Consider the following 18,403-nt stretch of genomic DNA (forward strand, 5'->3'; position numbering starts at 1 on the left):
TTAACAAAAAATGTAAATATCTTTCGATACATAAGCATTGAACAAAAATGTACTAATCATACAAATTATCGAAGAAAGGTAAGAAAACAAATTTTACAAATATCATGAACACACTAGTCTTGCATTGACATGCCTTCCTACTTTATTCTTTGTGATCTTAGACATCTCAGTCTGCATTCTCCTGAACATGCATCTGTTCCAACTTCATCACCTTCCACTCCACCTGCAATGCCCTACCAATATGAAATAACACAGCCCTGCAACAGAAGTGCATGATACAAATTCAGCAGACCAGAAACCATTAAGAAAAAGCAGCTAGAACTGGAATATTGTACAAACTGACTGAACCAAATAGTCAATAAGAATTATCTATGTTCACATCCCAGTTATCCAATGCAGAGGGAGCAAATTGAGGATCCTGCCATGAAATTGTATTTTTCTATGACAAAGCACCACAAGTTCTTTGAAGGATCCTGCTAATAAACACAACAGTGGTCTGAAGATTACCAAAGTTAACTTTTCAAGATTTGCCAGTGATTCTCCTGTATCTTACCTGTCAAAAAGCAACAATCAGGTGTTCTCTTTCTCTTAAAGTTCAAAAAGGCGATCAGGGGTATTCTTCAGTTTGCTAGAATGGGTAGAACTTATATGAGAAAATTAAGGTAATTACTGTAAAAAAAAAAAGAACTAAGGGAAACACAGCATTTTCTTCCAACTGAATAATCCGGCTGTTGTCCCTTTCTATTTTAGAGTCTGTACATGATATTAACAATATCTGAGGATTTTCAATAATCAGTTTAGGCTGAGTATATAAGCATGATGGAAGTATTTCAAGTCCAAATTCTTGATTCTAGAAGGCAACCACCATGATAGCACAAAATGCTAATTGCGGTGTCAGACAGAGATAAATGAATCACAAGAAAAAAGGACAACTGGAAGATGAAAGTCTTGAATATATCCTAGTCTACAGTTCAATCACATATATATTAATAGTAACATCATTTCTTCTCCCATAAGAACAATTAAACAGTGACAATCCATTAACTGAAACATACAGATATAAATGAAGGAGCAGATAGAGGGTATACAAAAATAGAGCATTGCAGTCTACAGCAGAAGCATATGTTTATGCATCAATACATAATTAAAACTTAGTGAAAAAAATCATGAAAGATGCTATGCATTAACTTACACAATGAACACATCAGAGTTATACAAGTATATCAAATCTATTGCACGGACATAAGCATCAAAGGTCATAGACAAAGTGTTAACAAAAAGCCTTAAAAACATTCTGAAGTACAAACCTTGACAGAAAGGATGAGAACCATGATAGCTGGCTGAAGGCAGGCTTCATTTTTATGATCACATGCCTAAAAAAGCCAGTGTGAACAGAAAATGCTGAGATAACTGAAAATATCTAATAGAACCATTCACCAGCAAAAATTGGACCAACATAGTGAACTCCAAGGGAAGGAAGTACTTACACCATCATATGTGAACTCTGTGCCTCTTTCTCTCTCCCATGATGAAGTATTCACTACCAAAGACTCCACCATTGCTGAACCAGCCAAAATATGCAATCAAGCCAAGAATTTCATGAGTTGGGTTAGTTTGTGTCATGAAAGGTTAGTTTGTGTCATGAAAGGTGACATATAGAGAAAATCCAGCATGTTCTGGTTAATGATGTAACAAAAAATCAGAAAGGAACATCATCCCAAACCAATGGAGCTAACGCGAAATAACCAATTCATTGAACATTGCCTCAATTCATGTCAAGAAGACCATATATATATATATGGTTATGAGATTTACCTGGTAGTTTGTTGACAGTTGCACGAGCTTTTTCTGCTCTCTTCAATGTCAGATGTGCCCCTCTGCCAGCATTGTAGCGATTCCTATCCTGCAAAAGATTAAATCTTTAGATTCTGTTGTGTGAAATCCTTGTGAAAAGCTTCCAGGATTAACAAAAGCTCACCCTGTTATATTCTTCAAGCCAATTTTCTTCCTCACATGGAGTCATCCATTTATGAGGACATACATCAATCGTGAGGACATACAACAATTTTTTGGTAACTGAGACCAAATTTTCCAATTGTTGTCTTTGTGTCATGATATGATTTTGGCAATTGTACACCTTCAGGGAATGCCTCTTTCAATAAGTCGAGCAACATATCAAACGATTTATTACTCCAACCATTAAGATATTTTATATGAAATAGGCGAACAATAAATGACAACTTTGTAAATCTAGCACATTCGGGATATAGTTCTTGTTCAACATCACTTCGCAATTTGAAGCATTAGCTTATGAGCTATGACTTTCAATAGGCTCATATGAGAAGCATGTATTCCAAATACATCATGTATCAATTCATCTATAGCAACTATGTTATCTTCACATGCGTCAACATGCTCTCTTGCAGGTGGGATCACTAATTCACCATGAAAGCTTTGAATAAAACCGAAGCATACCATGTGATCAATAGCAGTTCCAAATGTTTGCAATAAGCAATTGTTGCATCTCACGCAAGGACACCTTAGCTTTTCCTCATTAACTGCATTGTTCGCTCGAGCAAAATTGATAAAGCAAATAACTCCATTCAAATAGTCAGCACCACTCCTATCAAATGCAAAACATAATCCAAATTATTTGCATGTATTAACATGTATTATATTTTTTTTGTTGCAAAATAATGGAATCTTATTTGTTGGCATAAATACCTATCATTTTGAATCCAACTTCTATCATTCATGGTGACTAGCTGCTTCCTTCTTTCAATCAACAGCTTACAAATCATACAAAGAACAATCAATATAGAAGTTAAAAAAATACCTTAACATACAGAAATATAATATATATATATATACATATATCCTGTGCATCAACATTAATGTTGCTGCTGCTGATGTCATTCATGATCATTAAATTGTTAGAGGTCGCAGTTGGTGGGCCATGGTCCAAACATTTTTAGCTTTTTCGATGACGGCTCATGTGGCGTTCATATGCTTTAAGTTGACATCTCAAAGACAACTTTATCGTAACATATGATGTGCTACAACAAAGCTGATTGTGTGCAGTTTGTGACTAGAAGTGAAAGATGGTACACATGATGAACACAAAAAGAAAATGAGTATTGATATAATATGATTAATATCTGAGAATGATGAGATTCTGTCAAGAAACAGCCTGATTCTGCCATGAGCATGTTCAATATCAAATAGCATGTCATGAAATTACCAAAACGTTCTCAGACGGCTTTTGTGAAAAACAGTGAAATTTTAATGTGGCAGCATAAAAACCTGGTAACTTTTTCTTAACTTGAATTGGTAGTGGGGCCATCGTTTGTCCAATATTTCTATCTTATTAGCACAAATTAAAAAAAAAAGTTTGCACTCTTCAGACAATTTTTGTTCTCTTATCTTTATTATATTTCAAGAATGCAAACATGCATGCACACTTTCAATTTTCAGAGAAATTATTTACACTAGTCTTGGGATGAAGGCGTAGTTGTTGTTGTTGTGTAGTCTTACTAGAAGATCTCTTTGTCCTCTCTCTCTCTCTCTCTCTCTCTCTCTCTCTCTCTCTATATATATATATATATATATATATATATCAACCAGAGCAAGTCTGTGCAAAATACCTGTGTCTGTTCCTACAGTTGATTGCTAACACAATTTTCTTATAACTAATACTAGATAGTGAGATTGACTGAATCACAAATACTTATACTTTTTTGCCAGAACTTTTCATTAATCATTGAGTAAAAAGGAACAAGCATGTTTGAACTTTGAACAATTCAAGATTTCACAGTAGAATTATTGCCACGAGCTGCTTCTCCCAAAAAAGAAGGAAAAAGAATTCAAAGCCTACTAACACGACTGTATTGTTCCGATCGCTGAATTGAGCAATTGCAGTAAATCCAAGATGGTGAAAATGAACCATCCATCCACAGAAAATACAACCACGTGGAAGCAAATAATTATTTACACCCTTTACTCCGATTTGAGTAATCGCAATATATCCAAAATGGTAAAAATGAACCATCCATCCACAGAAAATACAGCCATGTGGAAGCAAATAATCATTCACACGCTTTACTCCGATTTGAGCAATCACAATATATCCAAAATGGTAAAAACGAACCATCCATCCACCACAAACTACAGATATTTAGAAGAAAATAATCATTTACATATCCACACGGTTCCAGTGACGGGCAGAGAACCAAAGTAGAAACTAAATCTTTGATACACCATAAGAAAAATGAAGCAGCAATCTTTGACACACCATAAGAAAAATCTTTCACACACTTTACTCGAAACGACAAAACATGCAGAAGAAGCAGAGAACCCTCGGTTTATATTTCAGCATCTCCCTTACCTTAAAATGGCAGAAGGGGGCTTCTGGCGTCCTTGAAAGAAGGGTGGAGAGAAAGGGATTCTGCGTCAATAGGCTCTACGGGGACAGCGAAAGAGCTTCCGGCACGTCGATCGTCTCCACCTCCACAGCAGCGAACAACGAAAAGGGAGGAAGATGGTGGCTGCAGGGGTCTGCAAAAAAAGAAAAACAGAAGAAAGATCAAGAGGGCGGTGACGCTGGGGTGCATTTGCAGAAACTAAAACAGAAGAAGAGGAAGACGCTGTGAGCAACGTCTCTAGAAAAGGAAAAACAAAAGAGGAAGACGCAGTGAGCAGCGTCTGCAGAAAAAGGAAAAAACAGAAGAGGAAGACGCAGTGAGCAGCGTCTGCAGAAAAAGGAAAAACAGAAGAAGAGGAAGACGCAGTGAGCAGCGTCTGCAGAAAAAGGAAAAACAGAAGAGGAAGACGCAGTGAGCACCGTCTGCAGAAAAAGGAAAAACAGAAGAAGAGGGAGATGGAGTGAGCGGCGCTGGACGGCTCACGCTACTAGGTGAGTTTGTAAATCAGAGGCAGCCGCAGCAGCTACTACGACACGGTGATCGACGACGATTGGTCGCCATCGGTTGCAGTGGCTAGCCACCGATGACAGAAGCAATCGGCAGATAAAAAGAAAAAAAAATTGCTGGTGTTTTTTTCTGTTTTGGAAGATGGTGGGGCACGCCAGAGGCCGAAAATGGCTGGCTGTAATAGAACGGCAGACCGTCGGTTTCAGACGTGCCGGCCGCTGTAATGGCTACTGGCCGGAGAAGACAACAGCCGTCATGTGTTCTGGGTTTTTTCCCCTCTTCCGCCATTGGACGGAGGTCGCCGGAGCCATCGTCCGACTGTCTCCGCCGGTGGAGACGACAGATGAATATAAAAAAAAAAATAAAGGCAAACCCTTACCTGTGCCGGGGGGGAGGGGGGAGCGGGTAGCTGGTCGCCGTCGCCGGTGGACGCCATCAGAAACGGGGGCGGGGCGGAGGTTTAATGCCTAGCTAGAGTAGAGTGGCTTTCGGGCCATTGGGCCTTATCGGGTGGCCGAGATCCAGGTCGGATCGGGTATCTCGACCCGATTGAAGGCCCGATCCAAACCCAATTTTTACTTGTTTCTATCGATTTTTTTACCGGTTCCTGAATATAGAATCCCTGTTTTCATTAATCTATAAAGGAAAATGGATTTTCTCATTCTCTTTTAGGCATTTATAAGTTTATGTACATGTTTCGAATCGGTTGGACTATTTGAGAACCGGTTCAGGCCCTTGGTTGACCGGTTTGGGGCCATTTCAGACATGTTCAAAGCATTTTAGACTAGTTCTAGCTTGAGATCTGAGTTTTACCCATAAGAGCATATTTTTGTCATTTTTTCATGTTTTATATGTGCTTATTGTTAAGGAAGCATGACTTATACATGTCTAATATATGCATTTTATATTATTTAGGTTATGCATAATATTTTAAGCATGGATTATGACTAAATTCATGACATTTGTGATGTGTTATGTAGTTGAAGCATGAATATGTATTTTTTGATGATATAATACATATTTCGTCATGAATATACATGCATTATCATGTATGCATGGGTATGCTCCATAATATGAATATGTTTGCGGTAAAAGATCTCAATTAACTGACTCATGCAATCGCTAAAATGATCTGAGTTGTGTTAATTGAGGATTCTTTGGACCATGTTAAGATTTAGTGTTATGATTGTATATGATTTTATGAAATAATGATTATACCCAAAGGTAGGTCAATGTGTTTCAAATTTATATAAGGTGTAATAGTAGATGTGTATATCAGCCCATAAAGCATGTTCATACCCAGATGTACAATACTGAATTGTCTTTAGTTACACGATCTGCTAGTTTCATCAATTGAAGTCAATTCCTTATGAATTAAGGAGACAAAACAACTATGAATATTATCGTTTTCACCAAAGTAGAATGATAATGACCCAATTATGTTTGTCTCAGAAGAGATAAATAATAAAATATCTTAATTTTTACCTTTTCAACATGAGTCTTGTTTTAACAATTATAAGGTCTTTTTTCTTTTCATTTCTTATTGTATCAAATTCTTTCATTATTGACGATTCTAATAACATTTCCATGTTAGACAGATCCAATTTTTCATATTAGAAAAAATATTATTATTCACTTAAGAATAGAGTTTGTTCTCCTGAATCGACACCCATAGTGAAAGAAAATAAATTGAGCCTACATGACTGTCCTCGGGATGATAATGAAAAGGCTAAGATGTCAACTGTCTTATATGCTTCGGCAGTTAGGAGTTTGCAGTACGTGCATACCTGCACCCGACCAGATATCACATTTGTTGTGAGAATGTTTGGTAGACATCATTCTAATCCAGGCATTGCGCACTGAAAGACAACAAAGAAGGTCATGCACTATTTGCAATGAACAAAAAATTATATGTTGACATACATAAATGTTGACCACCTAGAGGTCATTGAATACTCTGATGCAGACTTGGGAGGATGTCTCGACAGTAGAAAGTTCACTACTAAATACATTCTTTTACTGGTAGGTGGTATCATCTCATGGAGAAGTGGAAAGTAGTTTACAATTCATTGCTCTATATGAGACTTTTTTAGGCCATTTGGATACGAAATTTCATTATAGGTCTTGTGATTGTGGACTCTATTGAGATACCACTAAAGATCTTTTATGATAATGAAGTTGTTGTGTCTTTCTCGAATAATAACAAAAGCTCAACTTCGTGTCGACACATGAAGTTAAAATAATTTATTGTTAAAGAAATGATTGAGAATCATCTGGTGTGTATTGATACAATCGGTACGAAGGAAATGACTGCAGATTCTCTTACTAAAGAGCTAGCACCAAAATTATATTTCCAACATGTAAAGGGGATGTGTCTATTTAATTCCTTTTAATGTATGATAATACATTATGGTTATATGTGATCACATTTGTAAAATTAAATTGATTCTCTATAACTTTGTGTATTGTTGATTCTGCATACTCTTATTTAGGTAAAGAGAATAACAGAATAACAATATTAAATGACCAATAGAATGAGTGAAAGACCAACCTATTTATAAATATAATTTTAATATGTTAAAGCACTAAAAATGAATTATATTGTATTACATGAAAATATGACATTTCATAAAGAGATGTTCATCTCCATGACTTAAATGATTCATTTTTGTGATACTAGATAGCATGTGAACTCACATAAAAAATTGAGTCAAGATAACAGTATGAACCTCGATTTTGTGCCTTTTCATGTCAATGGGTCAAGTGAGAGAATGTTGGATATTTTAGATCGGGTCTAACCCTGAGTGTGACCCGGTTTGACACAATACACTAATAAAGGCTTTAGTGGATCATTAGTAGGGAGGGGGTTACGCGAATATGAATGGTTCACATACATGAATGTCATGTATGTAACCTCCAGTCACCTCCCACTATAAATTGAGGCATAGTTGCTTGATGAGAGCAACCAAGGTGTCCTCTATATCTCATTTGGGTTCAGGGTCCTGCTCACCATTAACTTGATGGTCTAGGCTCATCGTGGGCGTCGATAGGCTAAGGAGAATGATGTGCACCAGCGCCAATGCTCATTTCATCCATGGCATCTACCGGTATGTGTTCTTGCTTTTTATATTACAGTTATGTTTTAAGAACACCTACAAAGGATTCTTATTTCTGAATAATACAGGGTCATTTTTTGACCAATACAAAAGAAATGGCAACTAGAAGTCGCCTACAAAAGGAAACAACAAAAAGCAAATCAATGCAAGCAGAGAAATTCGTACACCAGAAACAGAGTATTGATAGAAGAAAAGCAGAATCGATCCCTAACTGCAAAATGAGTAATCTCTTCTCACAAAAACTCTATCATTTTGACGATATTGTCATAAATCACAATATTTATAAGTTTCTGGTTGGTCATACCTCTTCTTCATTATTTTTTTCCCTCTAGCTCCACACAAATTTACTATCAAAGATCATGTCCTAATTGTGGTTTTAGGTAGGTCACTTCTTGTATTTTCTATGTGGTTATCCACCATTTATACATCTCTATTGTTATCATCTCTTTATCAAATGCATTTCTATGCCCGTGGTGTAAGTTTTATGAAATAGATTTTTAAAACAATATTTTCAATAAAAACAATGTGAAAGCCAAACACCAAATACTAAAAACTGGCTCGCACGAGTGGTGGAGTCTGAGTCGATTTTAGGGAGCGAGAGAAAACTTTATATTCCACAAAAAACTAATCTACTCTTTATTGCCTTGAAAAATAAAAGAATTAATTAATTAATTAACTAAGAGTACGACTCTCTGCGGAGAGCTTAAACAAATAAAAATAATAAAGTTGTCTTATTACAAACTCAATGAATTAAATAAAATAAATCCTAAGCTAAAAATAAAAGAGGAAGAACGGTCTTTAATGCTTGAGCTTCTAGTCCCTGTTGATGCATCTGCTTTATTTGATATTTCTTTGCTTATTGAGAGCTCATTGAGGGGCTCAAATGAGCCTTTTGAGGAGACCTTTTGGGGACCTCAGAGGGCTCTTCAAGGGTACTTTTGAGGGCTTATCACACGTCCAACCGCTTCCCTGCAAAACAAAATTACAAAACAAAAATAAAACCAGGAAAAACTAGGCAAAAATTTAATGTTAGTTTGATAAAAAATCACAAAAACAAGAATCTAACTGCCTATAAAAAACTAATTATATGTAACAAATATGAACTAACATGTAACAAACTAAATCACTAAATAACAAAATAGCTAAACTAACTAACTAACAATCAAGAAACTAATTTATACAATAAATTAATAACAATCTAACTAAATAAAAAAAGTAAACTAGCTAAAAATCAAGAAAGAAATTAAAACTAATATAAATGATTAACTAATTAATTAATCTAACATTAATAAATAACAAAAACTAACAAGAACTAACTAACAAAGAAAATTAACTAACTAATTAACAATGCTAACCGACTAACATACAAAATTCAAAACTTTACTAACATGTTAAATAAACAAGAACAAGAAAATAACAAACTAACTAACCTAATATATCTAACCACTACTATACGGAAATACAAGTTTAACAATCTAGAAATAGAGAAAACTAACTTAAATCAAGAATTGAATTTAACAAACAACTAGCTAAATGACAAAAAAAAAACTAACTAATCAATTAATTAGCAATTACTATTTACTGTACGGATCAACAAAGCTAACTAATTAGATCTGGAAATAACTAATAATAAAAAAATTAACTTAGGTTATTTAATCTGCTTAACTAATAAAATAAAGAATCGGCTATTCTATTTCTTTAATAAACTATGTAAGATAAAAGAATTCAAACTCTAAGTTGACGTGAATTAACTTAAAGCCAAACTAACTACTATATCAACTAACATTAATCTGAAACAATAGATAAAAGCTAATCTACACTAGCTAATTTAATTAATAACTCAAACATAAAAACAAGAAATCGGCTAAGAAATTTTAATCTAAATTAATTTATGTTAAACAAAATAATTAATCTTATTAATCTAATTACTTCTAATGAAATAAATAAAACTAATGCTAACTAAATAACTAATTAATCTAGAAACAAAATTTAATGTGAGAAATAAATAGAATAATTGATTATATTTAAATCAGCTAGGAATTAAATTTTAATTAATAAATGAAAATTAAACTAAAACAACTATTTTCTATTCTAGTGCTGAAAATTTAATTATGGAATGAACATTAACAATTATTAATTAATAAAAACAAAAATCTAATTTATTCTATTTGACTGAATTAAAAGAAACTAAATAACTACTCTATTTTATCTATCGATTTCTAATTTTTAATTAAATAATTAAATAAAACCAACTAAAGCAATAAAAAAAAAGCAAGAATAAGAATTGAACATTGAAGAAACTAACCTATTGCTATATGTAAATAGAAAAGAAACAAATCTAATTAATAAAAATTAAAAAGAATTAAAAAATCTATAAAAACTTTAAATTGACTAATTTATTTTAACTTAATAATTAATCTAATAAATACCGAATAACCAAAAACCTAATCTAAATTGAATCTACATTAAATCTAAATCTAAACTAAATGAAATTCATGTGAAATATAAAAACAATCTAATTTATACCTAATGATTTCAAGAAAAAACTAAAACTATGCCTGGAAATTCAAGAAAATCAATAAAAACTAATTTTGCCTAATTTATTTTTAGAAAAAAAAACTAAATCTAAGGATAAAAAATTTAAGCTCTATTCTAATTTATTTTTTTTTTCTTTTGCACTTGATAAAATAAGACTCATCTAAACTATATGCAAGGTGTATGCTATGCTTTATGTAATAAAACACTACAAACTATGGAGAAACGAGGGAGAATAAACGTATCTCACGATTCGTTTCCGATGGAGGGGTTGAGAAAAAGAACGTTGTCTTACTTTTGAGCTATACGTGCGCTAGAAAAAGGTTAGAAGCAAAACAAAAACAGTGAAGAAAGGAAGAGAATGAGGGAGAACCGATTGGGAACGAGAAGGAGGAGGAAGAGAAGAGAAGAGGAAGAAGATGCCTGCGTTTTCTAAAGAAGGAAAAACATGTTTCATGGTTGAAAACATACTATTTATATTAAAAAAAATTAAGTTACACATTTTTTTTCAGAAAACTCTAATTAATTTTCAAAAATTTCAAAATAGTACTTCTGAAAAAATGTGTTTCACAAAAAGGACTCTTCTAACCCGAATGAAATACTAATTAAATACTTTTAAACTAATTAGACTAAGAATTAAAAAGTTCTAAACAAAACTAAACACTAAAAAATGTAGGGAAGAACTTGAAATATGTGATTTTTTCCTTTATTTTTAATTTAAAGTAGTTTCTCAAAAACACTGATAAAAATAAGTTTTTAATGCAAATTTTTACTGGATCATGCATAAAATAGTATGAATAAAATACAAAATATATGCATGATCAAATTCTCTCATGCTTATCATTTGCTAGTCCTCGAGCAAATTGACCTTGAATAGAAAGCAAAAGACAAACTAACAAAACAAAAACCTAACTCACTTTTATAGGAATCACGATTGCATTTAGCATATGTAACAAGTCCTTTAGACTCCTGGGTTACTCCAGTAGATGAGTAAGGTCTCTATCATGTATGCATAAAAATTTAACTTAAAAAAGTATCAGGAAGTTAAGGAGTTTGTTTTCACAAATATTTCATGTCATTAAACTTTCAAAACATAATTAGATCCTTTTACGTGCCATCACAGAGTAAAACTATTTATTTTACTTTTCTAAAAAAAACTATAATTATTTATGCTTTATTTGCTAAAAATCAAATACACACATGTCATTATTTATTTATCTTCACTTATATATTTTCTACACATGTTTTTCAATAATTATTTCTAAGAAGTGCACTTAATCTTTATAATCTTGACTTTTCTTTCTTTTTCATTTTTTTCATATTTTTTTTCTTTTTGTTGAGCACTATATTAAATTTGCAATTTTTGTGACCCATATAACGAGCTTTAGGTAATGACTCCCAAGCCAGACGACCTTAGGGCACCAGATACAAAGTATCTCTCAAACTTAATTGCTCGAGTCATTAGACCTTCCACTTTAATAGTTTTACGTATAGCTTGCTTCTTGTCATGTGCAATAACAATATCTATTAGGCTCTCTATAAAGTCTATGCAATGGGCTTTCGGGTCGGTGGCTCACAAACCAGATGGCTTTAGGGCACCAGGTGCAAACACTCCTCAGGCTCTACTTGCTCGAACAAAATAGGCCATAGATATTAACTTAGATAAAGAAGTGATTTCCTTCGTTATCCTTTTCGATATGGAAATCAAACACTTGAACTTGTGTCTGAGCCCAGCTACTGGGGAATACGAAAACATCAAACAACTAAATGTATACTCGTTTTTATTTTTGAGTTCTTATTTTCAATGTTTTTCATTTGCTTAGTTTTTCAAAAATAAACTATGCATATTCATATTTGTGATTCAAAGTAAACTCTAACATGCGTCTATCACCATTTCTTTGAAATCTATATAAATAACCATGTTTTTCTAGATTAGTGTAGGATTTTTTTTGGGGGCTTAAAAATTCTCTAAAAACATTAGATTATGTAAAGCATTCATATAAGGTCAAATTCATTCTTTAAAACCCCATTTTGTATGAGTTTTCATTAATATGCCAATGGATAGACAAAAAAAAAATGGGTGTGCAAACTACACCCTCCCCCATGCTTGAATGGCACTGTCTTCAGTGGCACTCTTCCATGCTTGCATGAAACCATATGAATGCCCATAAGAAACAGAAGAAATAGGAGGAAAGTAGTAGAAATCACCTGATCCACACTGTGAAATCTTACCTGATGCTGCCCAGTACTGGCTCTACAGAGATTCCACCTCTCTCAATGTTTACAACTCATAAAACTGTACAAAATGTAATGCATACATGATTTAATATTCATGCTCATGAACAAAGGAAATGACAGGAAAACAACAAAACTACTAATATCACAACACTAATATGGGTTGCCTCCCATAGAGCGCTAAATTTTACGTCTTCAGCCAGATGGATCTCTGGTAACCCTTCAGCATTCATGAGATCAATGGACGCGAAGTTATACTCAATCAGGAGGTCTGAGGAAAATGGTTTCAACTATGACCCTGCTCACAATATTTTCTCCAACTCTACCCCTCTGGACCCTGCAATGACACTCTAGTCTGCTAAGAACGAGCTTAGTCTCCACGTGAAGACTATTCTCACATGATGGTGAGCCGTAAACCAAATTTCTATCGAAGCAAGCATCCAACAGAGGATCGGATTGCTTTCATTTAATGCCCATCACATAGAAGCATGCACCATTTTCTTTCACTCTCGTGGCAACATAAAAAATATTTATCCGCAATCACTTGCTGCCAAAAGAAACATCCATCTCTCTAGTATGACAATCAATACGATCATTGGCAGTGGCCAAAAATGGTCTGCCAAGAATGATTGAGGTCTGGTGAGCGTCATCAGTGCCTTTCATGTCCAGAATGAGAAAATCAATAGGAAAATAAAAGTCCTCAACCTTGACTATCACATCTTCCAAGATTCTCCGATGAAGTTTGGTAGACCTGTCGACCAACTGTAAGATGGTCGTGGTGGGTTTTAAATCCCAAATCCTAAAAGTGTCATAAAGGGAACCCAACATATATTCATACTTGCCCCAAGATCGAGCAATGCACGCTAGATGGTCATGTTCTCTATGACACAAGAGATGATCGATGCCCTAGGATCCTTCAGTTTAGGTGGGGCTTGGTGTCGAAACACATGATTCACCTGCTCAGTCAGGAAGATCTTCTTGGGCAGCGATCTTGACTTTCTTTTATGCATGAAAAGTTCTTTAAAAAACTTTGTATAGGCGGACACTTGTTGAATGGCATCCAACAGTGAAAGATTTATGTGAACATACTTGAATATGTCAAACATTTCGTGCATTCTAGCCTCCGGCTTGCCAAAATCATTCAATTTTTTCAAAGCCTAAGGAAAATGGGCTTTAGGAATATACGAAGGAGAAGGCATAGGCCGTAGGCCCTGCCCACTTTCCTTGAGCCTGGTAGGGGAGATCGAATGGTCAATAGGTCTGCCACTAGGTTCTTTAATCTTCTCCTGAGTAGGGTGAAGTTCCTTCCCACTCCGAAGAGTCATAATAGAGTTGACTTGCTCTTGATGAGACTCTGCGAGATGCAACCCGTGGTGCATGAGTTCTTTACCCCTCGGGTTGACAACATACAAACTTGAGAGGCTTTCCTCGCTTCGCCTGCTCAAGGCATCAACCAATTGTCCCATCTAGGTTTCTAGCTTTGCTATCAACTGTGTATGAAAACTGAGGTTGGCCTTGATGTCAGAGAAAGCCTCAAGAAGCTTCTCTTGAAAAGATTGACTCGATGTGAGATCCTGGAGAGAAGTCAAGCTAAGCTGGAGAGGGGCCTTCGGGAATGTGGACCACGGGTAACCTTATTGGGGGTTACCGAGTCTGTGCTATGTCTGGGAAGGCAGATGTGGGTGTGGTTTGTGGATTGCTCCATATAAAGTTGGGGTGATTTTTCCATCTCGAGTTATAGGTGGGTGCATATGGATTATTCACTGGTCTGACGAAACCTTGGGCAATACTAAGTTACTTCTGAATGAATTCAGGATAGAGTAGCGCTGTTGAGCAGTCCGAAACACAGTGTGTAGAGCTAGCACATAGCTCCCACACTTTTTCTACGTGATTTAATGGAGCTGGGTTGGCCAGTAATTGATCAACTTTTCTGGTCAACTGATCCACTTTGATTTGCAATTCATGTTTGGACCCAACTTCATAAATCTCTCTCTTTTTGGGGCCACTAGGAACATATATGGTCCTATCAAGTCTCGAGAACAGGGCATGGTGTATAACATTTTCACTCAACGTTTTAAATATGTCCTATACGTCGTCCTCTCTCTTGAGCATGAATGTGTCCCCACATGAAGAATCAACCATCTGTCTGTCCTTCTCAGTTAGACCATCGTAAAAGTACTGCACCAGTTGTTAATGAGGCACCTGGTGGTGAGGGCACTTTCGGAGAAGAACTTTCATCCTCTCTCAAGTCTCATGGAATTGTTGTCTCTCAATCTAAGAAAAGCTGGTGATGACTTTTCAAAACCGGTTCGTCTTACCAATTGAGAAGTATTTCTTGAGAAATTCTCGCTGCATGTGTTTCCAAGTAGTAATTTGAATCGTATCTAAGGTTTTCAGCCAATGCTTGACTTTATCCTTGAGGAAGAACGAGAACAACGTCAACCTCAATGTGTTATCCCCAAAATTGTTGATCTGCATCATAGAGCATATATCAAAAAACTCATCGAGATGACGATAGGGGTCTTTGTTGCTAAGGCCATATAAGGATGGTAACATTTGGATTATACTGGCCTTGATCTCGAACTGTGGTGCTCCTACAACGGGTCTAGCGATGTAGGAGGTGTGAGCATATTCATTGAGAATGAAAGACTCCTTCAGTGGACAGGTCAACTGTTGATCCTTAGACATGGGGCCAGATCGGCGGGCTCTTCTAATAATAGACTCAGGGTCCTCAACAAGCTCAGGGTCAAGCGAGCGTTACCCTTGCACACACCTCATGGTAGACCGGTGTAGCAACCATCCTAAATCAGGGCTTTCTACCTGCCTAACGTGCAACGTGATCAAACCACAACAAACCACGACGCATGTAAAATAAAATAAGGAAAGAAAGCAGTAAACATACACCACACACTTGCACTTATTCATATATTTTGCGAAAAGTAAACTATGAGCATGGTACCAATCGTGCACAGTCACCTCCTAGGGGTAGCCTAATAGGTGGGCTGTACAAGAATAGTAAACTGGTTTCTAGGGCTTATAATCACGTGGTTCTATAATCCTAAGTACTAAAATAAACTAGCAATCTTAAGTAATAAGCAGAAAAATAGACTAGCAACTCTAAATAAGTAATAAAAAAGAAACTAGCAATCCTAAGTAAAACGATAATACATAATGGGCAATAAAGGGAATACTCGTATTTCTATCGCTGTTCCCCAGCAACGGCGCCAAAAATTTGGTATAAGTTTTATGAAATAGATTTTTAAATAATATTTTCAATAAAAACAGTGTGAAAGCCAAACACCAAATACTAAAAACCGGCTCGCATGAGTGGTGGAGTTCGGGTCGATCTCAAGGAACGGGAGAAAACTTTGTATTTCATAGAAAACTAATCTACTCTTTATTCCCTTAAAAAATAAAAAAATAATTAATTAATTAACTAAGAGCACGACTCTCTGCAAAGGGATTAAACAAATAAAAGTAATAAAGTGGCCTTATTACAAACCCAATGAATTAAATAAAATAAACCCTAAGTTAAAAATAAAAGAGGAAGGGTTTTCAAGAGCTTGGAACCTTTTAGAGACTTTAGAGGGCTCTTCAGTCCAACCGTTTCCCTGCAACATGAAATTATAAAACAAAAATAAAACAAAAAAAAACTAGGCAAAAATTTAATGTTAGTTTGATAAAAAATCTCAAAAACAAGAATCTAACTACTTATAACAAACTAATTATATATAACAAATATGAACTAACATGTAACAAACTAAATCACTAAATGATAAAATAGCTAAACTAACTAACTAGCAATCAAGAAACTAATTTATGCAATAAATTAATAACAATCTAACTTAATCAAGAAAGTAAACTAGCTAAAAATCAAGAAAGGAATTAAAACTAATATAAATGATTAACTAATTAATTAATCTAACATTAATAAATAACAAAAACTAACAAGAACTAACTAACAAAGAAAATTAACTAACTAATTAACAATGCTAACCGACTAACATACAAAATTCAAAACTTTACTAACATGTTAAATAAACAAGAACAAGAAAATAACAAACTAACTAACCTAATATATCTAACCACTACTATGCGGAAATACAAGTTTAACAATCTAGAAATAGAGAAAACTAACTTAAATCAAGAATTGAATTTAACAAACAACTAGCTAAATGACAAAAAAAAAACTAACTAATCAATTAATTAGCAATTACTATTTACTGTACGGATCAACAAAGCTAACTAATTAGATCTGGAAATAACTAATAATAAAAATATTAACTTAGGTTATTTAATCTTCTTAACTAATAAAATAAAGAATTGGCTATTCTATTTCTTTAATAAATTATGTAAGATAAAAGAATTAAAACTCTAAGTTGACGTGAATTAACTTAAAGCTAAACTAACTACTATATCAACTAACATTAATCTGAAACAATATATAAAAGCTAATCTACACTAGCTAATTTAATTAATAACTTAAACATAAAAATAAGAAATTGATTAAGAAATTTTAATCTAAATTAATTTATGTTAAACAAACTAATTAATCTTATTAATCTAATTACTTCTAATGTAATAAATAAAACTGATGCTAACTAATTAACTAATTAATCTAGAAACAAAATTTAATGTGAAAAATAAACAAAATAATTGATTATATTTAAATCGGCTAGGAATTAAATTCTAATTAATGAATGAAAATTAAACTAAAACAACCATTTTCTATTCTAGTGTTGAAAATTTAATTATGGAATGATCATTAGCAATTATTAATTAAAAAAATAGAAATCTAATTTATTCTATTTGACTGAATTAAAAGAAACTAAATAACTACTCTATTTTATCTACCAATTTCTATTTTTTAATCAAATAATTGAATAAAACTAACTAAAGCAATAAAAACAAGCAACAATAAGAATTGAACAATGAAAAAACTAACCTATTACTGTAAATAAATAGAAAAGAATCAAAACTAATTAATGAAAATTAAAAAAATTTAAAAATCTACAAAACCCGAAATTGAGTAATTTATTTTAACTAAATAATTAATCTAATAAATACTGAATAACCAAAAACCTATTCTAAATTGAATCTACATTAAATCTAAACCTAAACTAAATGAAAATAACGTGAAATATAAAAACAATCTAATTTATACAAAACGATTTTAAGAAAAACCTAAAACTATGCCTAAAAATCTAAGAAATTCAATAAAAACTAATTTTGCCTAATTTATTCAACTCTACAAAAAAAACTAAATCTAAGAATAAAGAAATTCAACTCTACTCTATTTTAATTTTTTTTATTTTTCTTTTGTAGTTGATAAAACAAGACTCATCTAAACTATATGCAATGGAATACTATAAACTATGGAGAAACAAGGGAGAAGGAACGTATCTCACGATCTATTTCTTATGGCGGGTTTCAGAAAAATAATGTGGTCTTACCTTTGAGTTGCACGTGCCCTCGTCAGAGGGGGTAAGAAGAACTGGCGTGAGAAAAATGTTAGAAGCAAGACGAAAATGGAGAAGAAAGAAAGAGAACGAGGGAGAGCCGATTGAGAACGAGGAGGAAGAGAAGAGA

At 33.9% G+C, this 18,403-nt stretch overlaps 1 protein-coding gene across 2 annotated transcripts; it reads right to left on the reverse strand.

Moving 5' to 3' along the window:
* Positions 1 to 4,557, reverse strand: LOC149840456 (uncharacterized). Of its 2 annotated transcripts, XM_090004439.1 has the most exons (8): positions 4,385 to 4,557; positions 2,725 to 2,789; positions 2,476 to 2,623; positions 1,816 to 1,903; positions 1,488 to 1,561; positions 1,308 to 1,373; positions 508 to 553; positions 1 to 257 (listed from the first exon to the last, which is right to left on the reverse strand). In XM_090004439.1, the coding sequence occupies exons 2-7, from the start codon at positions 2,754 to 2,756 to the stop codon at positions 521 to 523; spliced, it is 441 nt and encodes a 146-aa protein (XP_089860565.1). In that variant the 5' UTR covers positions 2,757 to 2,789; positions 4,385 to 4,557; the 3' UTR covers positions 1 to 257; positions 508 to 520. The 2 variants fall into 2 exon arrangements, with proteins under 2 accessions (XP_089860565.1, XP_089860566.1); XM_090004440.1 differs by lacking the exon at positions 508 to 553.
* Between the last annotated feature and the right edge of the window lie 13,846 nt (positions 4,558 to 18,403).

This window comes from Nuphar pumila, chromosome 4 (assembly GCF_984573655.1).
Source record: "Nuphar pumila chromosome 4, dmNupPumi1.hap1.1, whole genome shotgun sequence".
Classification (NCBI taxonomy): domain Eukaryota; kingdom Viridiplantae; phylum Streptophyta; class Magnoliopsida; order Nymphaeales; family Nymphaeaceae; genus Nuphar; species Nuphar pumila.

Bases quoted from the DNA above. Each gene is read 5' to 3' on its own strand.
- LOC149840456 (XM_090004439.1), bottom strand. From the start codon at position 2,756: ATGAATGATAGAAGTTGGATTCAAAATGATAG. The intron at 1,904-2,475 runs GTATGCTTCGGT...AATCTTTTGCAG, and splicing joins GAACTGCTATTGATCACATG to GATAGGAATCGCTACAATGC. The intron at 1,562-1,815 runs GTAAATCTCATA...TGGCTGGTTCAG, and splicing joins AACTGTCAACAAACTACCAG to CAATGGTGGAGTCTTTGGTA.